The following is a 4,758-nucleotide window of genomic DNA, read 5'->3' as shown; positions in this document are numbered from 1 at the left end:
TTCGTTCTTCTTCTAGCTCTCCAGTGACATGTATGTTGTAGTGTTTAACTTCTCTGTTTGGTGCATTTTATTTTCTCTTTGTGTTTTTAGTTTGGATAATTTCTTTCCTCTGCCTTCTAGATCACTGATGTTTTCCTTGTGCTGAGTCCAGTCTGCTGTTCAAGAGTCCAGTCTGCTGTTCAAAATCACTAATGAATTCTTAACTTCTGATAGCCCCAGCATTTGTTTGTCCTTTTTCAGAAGAAAAAAAATTGTTTTCTCTTCTGAAATTTCCTATCTGTTCACATGTTGTCCACCCTTTGAACTAAATTCTTTAAACTGTTTGACATCATTTTAAAATGCCTGTCTGCTGGTTTCAATATCTGGGCCATGTATTTATGTGGATCTCCTAATGCCCTCCCCCCCCCACTTGATTATGAACTCCATTTTTTGTTTGTTTCTTATATCTGTAAGTTTTAAATGTATGCCAAACTGTGTTTAAGAATGGTTAAGATGGGAGTAAATCTTACTGTTACCCTTCGGAAAGAGGCATGCTCTTGGTGTGGGCCTGGCTCTTGATACCACTTTGGCATTGAGCTGAGTCTGGCCTTCGTTCGTTTGACTTAGGTTCTGTTCACCATTGTCTTCGTATGTTTTGAGTTGGGATCAGAGTTTGTGTCCTGCGCATCGTGGAGACTCTAGCAGTCTCTCTCCATGACTGCCCAGCCAGCAGACCCACTCCTAGCCCTGCATCCCCTCTTCCTCCTCCCGTCCTGCCACGTGCTTTCTTTGTTTATGTGGAGGGTGGAAGTTGGTTCAGGCTTGGGCTATGTTTTCCTCACTCACACCTACGGCATGCTCCCTCCTTCTCCAGCCATAGCTCTTGTCTGTGAAAGGCTTTTCATTTTCTAGAATTCAAAGAATTCTGCTTCCTTTGGGTCGCAAGCTAGCTCTCTTATGGGTTTTTAACAGTGATGGTTTTGAGACTTGTCTTCTTGCTCTTGAGAATGGGGAAAAATGTGAATTTCTATACACAAAAGTCCAGTAATGCTACTGTAAGTAATTCAGAATTTATAGAGATTTTAAGGGTTATACTATTTATTAAAGTATGAGTTTTCAGAAAATCTCAGTACATGTTAAAGTAATTTATTATTACTTTTTAAAATCTCAAAATAACATGAAGGTACAAATTTTTAGGTTATATTGTTTTCAATTATAAGGTTCAAGTTGTAGTTGAACCTTTGGCCCAGGAGGCATGCTGAACACCCTCACGGTGTGCACTTTAGGTGAGATCCGGTCAGTCGCCCTCCATCTTCTCCCTTTCTCTCTCCCTCCTTTTCTCTATCCCCCTGCAAGACTATATTTGTGTTTCACCATTCGTGTGATGAAATTGGTTCCATTACATAACATTAGCTTCATACTAGTATTGAGTGCATTGGATATTTTTTTCTCCATTCTTGAGATACTTTACTAAGAAGAATGTATTTTAGTTCCATCCAGGTAAACATAAAAGATGTAAAGTCTCCATCCTTTCTTATGGCTGAATAGTACTCCATGGTATACATGTGCCACAATTTGTTAATCCATTCATGGGTCAGTGAGCACGTAGGTTGTTTCCATGACTTGGCAATTATGAATTGAGCTACATTAAATATTCTGGTGCAAATGTCTTTGTGATACAGTGATTTTTGTTCTTCTGGGTAGATGCCTAGTAATGAAATTGAGGGATCAAATTAATTGATTATAATCATATTTTCTAAAGGGGGGCACAAATATAGTAGAACCAAGCTGGCCACCTAAGAGACTTTAACAAGCTGGTTAACATATGGATGTGGTCAAATAAGGAACTAGGCCTACTGTACTGATAGATACGCATGGTGCATGTCTGGTCTATGAAAATTAGTTCAACTTAAGGAAGTGGTAACTGTAACTGGCCCTTTAATTTCCGTGTCTTCTGTAAAAAAGTAAGGTTAGATCAGTGCCTTTTAGAGCAGATTGGGAATGATCTTCAGCTTTAGTGAACCACTTTTTACCAGGGGAGGTATAGCAAGTTCTTAGATGTAGCCAGCAGAAAGGCAGTCTGGAAACACTGGCTGCTGCAGAACTTGGCACACTTGCTCTGTTCTTAGCGTTTTGAGGCTCTCTTGCATGTTCTTCATTATTTATTTATTTATTTCAGACAGAGTCTCACTGTATTGCCCTTGGTAGAGTGCTGTGGCCATCACAGCTCACAGCAACCTCCAACTCTTGGGCCTAAGTGATTCTTTTGCCTCAGCCTCCCGAGTAGCTGGGACTATAGGCACCGCCACAACACCCGACTATTTTTTGTTGCAGTTGTCATTATTGTCCAGCTGGCCTGGGCTGGGTTTGAACCTGCCACCCTCGGTATATGTAGCTGACACCGTAACCACTGTGCTACGGGCACCGAGCCATGTTCTTCATTTTTGTCTGTGGGTTTGTTTTTACTGCCTTTAAAAATACAAAAATCATTTGTACCTGGAGCTATACAAAAGCTGATTCTGGATCAGGCCACAGTGTACTGAGCCCTTGGCTAAACCATCTTTATAGTGATTTTTGTCTCAAAATGATGTTGAATTCCTCTAACTAAAAGTGCTTTTGGAATAGTGATGTATAAAAAGGCAGAGGCTCTAACTATAAAATTTTCTTTTGGGGTGGTGCCTGTGGCTCAAAGGAGTAGGACACCTGCCCCATATGCCAGAGGTGGCGGGTTCAAGCCCGGCCCTAGCCAAAAACTGTTTTAAAAAAAAATTCTTTTTAATAAAGGCCTTAAAATATATTTAACATATTTGAAATTAAATTATGTAGGCTTGTACATATTCCATCAAATTTAGAGAAAGCCTTTTATCTTCTCTTTTAGGAATACAAACCGCCAGCATCCCGTAAACTTCATAACATTCTTGGAGTAGAAACAGGAGGACCTGGCGGGCGCCGTGCTGGGGAGTCGGGTCACACAGTAGCTGACTACTTGAAGTTCAAAGACCTCATTTTAAGGATGCTTGATTATGACCCCAAAGGTCGAATCCAACCTTACTATGCCCTACAGCACAGTTTTTTCAAGAAAACAGCGGATGAAGGTACAAATACAAGTAATAGTGTATCCACCAGTCCTGCAATGGAGCAGTCCCAGTCTTCAGGCACCACCTCCAGCACGTCATCAAGCTCAGGTCTGTTCTTACGATGTTAGGTTGGGCTTGGGAACCATTAATACTTTTTTTTTTTTTTTTTTACAAAATGGGTAAAGTGTTTATTAAACTTACTAATGGAGTGGGGAGGAATTACTTAAATCTGTTTTTTGTTGTTAATAATATATTGATCCCTCCCCCCCATATTACTAGTATTTAATTATGGACATAATAAATTTTTTAGTTGGAAACAAAAATATTTAGTAACCAACATTTAAAATTGTCTGCTTGCTTGAGTTTTCCCCTATCTTAACCAAACTTGCTTTTGTTTAGTTCAGTGGTTGATGTGAGAGAATCTAGTTTGAATCAGAGAATCCAAAGACTGATGTCTTTTCAAGTTAACATTATAGCTTTTCTAAATAGTGGCATACTTTCAGCTTTTAATGGTACGGTTTTAGAATATAAACTTGAACAGAATTAGCCTTGAACTCATAATTGCATTGCGTGTGACATTTAAGGCGGCTCATCGGGCACAAGCAACAGTGGGAGAGCCAGGTCAGACCCGACGCACCAGCACCGGCACAGTGGCGGGCACTTCACGGCTGCTGTCCAGGCCATGGACTGTGAGACACACAGTCCCCAGGTGAGCTCACACATAGTTGTTTGCTTGTGTCACCTGTTCTGCCTAGGTTTAGCAATATTGGATGCCAGGTACGATTAGGATGATTCTGTCATTTATTTACTCTGAAGTAAACAAAGCTAGGAAGTAAACTTTCTAACTAGAGAAATTCATTCTTAAAAATTTCTCCCTCATTTAGAAATGGCTAGCACTCATTGGGTACACAGTAGTTTTTTTGAGCATTTTTTCCCCTGTGTTTATCTCTTTGACTAAAGTGACATTGTGAGCTTTGTGGTGTTTGGTCCCCGTTTTACAGTGGGAGCTCAGTCTTAATGGCTCAAGTAACTTTCCTAGGCCATGGTTATACTTCTTTCTATGACCTTTTTTATAATATCAAAGTCCTGGATTTGGAATCTCTTTTCTGTTTTGTTTTCATCTTTTTTTTTTATTTGTTTGTTTTAAAACTGTTACAGAGGAAGATCTAATAAAATATTTTTTAAAAATCAAATTGATAACAGTGCCTGTGGCTCAGTGGGTGGGGCACCAGCTTCATATACTGAGGGTAGCCGGTTCAAACCCAGCCCCGGCCAAACTGCAACAAAAAATAGCTGGGCATTGTGGTGGGTGCCTGTAGTCTCAGCTTCGGGAGGCTGAGTCAAGAGAATTGCCTAAGCCAAAGAGCTGAAAGTAGCTGTGAGCTGTTACGTCATGGTACTCTACCGCAGGTAACAAAATGAAACTCTTGTCTCAAAAAAAAAAAACAAGAAAGAAAGAAAAATAATAAAAGAGAAATGAAGTTCTTAAAAATCAAAGTGAAACAGGTGGTTGGGGTAAAAATACTTAAGCACCCTTGAAAAATAGTAATTTTGTTCATATTGAGTACTGCATTGTGGTGTTTTATGGTAAGAGGCCAGTGTATTATTTAATAGATGAAATAAAACTGATACTAATTAATACCACTTCCTGTTCTTATGACCAGGGCAGCCAAATGCTGCTGGAGAAAAGTCACAAATGTAG

The 4,758-nt window shown here is 39.7% G+C and overlaps 1 protein-coding gene across 2 annotated transcripts in view; it reads left to right on the top strand.

The window, feature by feature from the left end:
• DYRK1A (dual specificity tyrosine phosphorylation regulated kinase 1A) overlaps positions 1 to 4,758 on the top strand; it is a 108,997-nt gene that overhangs the window by 95,874 nt on the left and 8,365 nt on the right. For both annotated transcript variants that reach the window (XM_003800659.3, XM_003800660.2), the window contains 2 exons: positions 2,858 to 3,164; positions 3,641 to 3,765. In XM_003800659.3, coding sequence (XP_003800707.1) covers positions 2,858 to 3,164; positions 3,641 to 3,765 — 432 coding nt within the window. The remainder of the gene's footprint in view (positions 1 to 2,857; positions 3,165 to 3,640; positions 3,766 to 4,758) is intronic.

The sequence above is a fragment of the Otolemur garnettii genome, unplaced genomic scaffold, assembly GCF_000181295.1.
Source record: "Otolemur garnettii isolate 467f Iridium unplaced genomic scaffold, OtoGar3 scaffold00180, whole genome shotgun sequence".
Classification (NCBI taxonomy): domain Eukaryota; kingdom Metazoa; phylum Chordata; class Mammalia; order Primates; family Galagidae; genus Otolemur; species Otolemur garnettii.
Note: the sequence above shows the minus strand (reverse complement) of the source record. Positions and strands in the feature narration are given on the sequence as shown.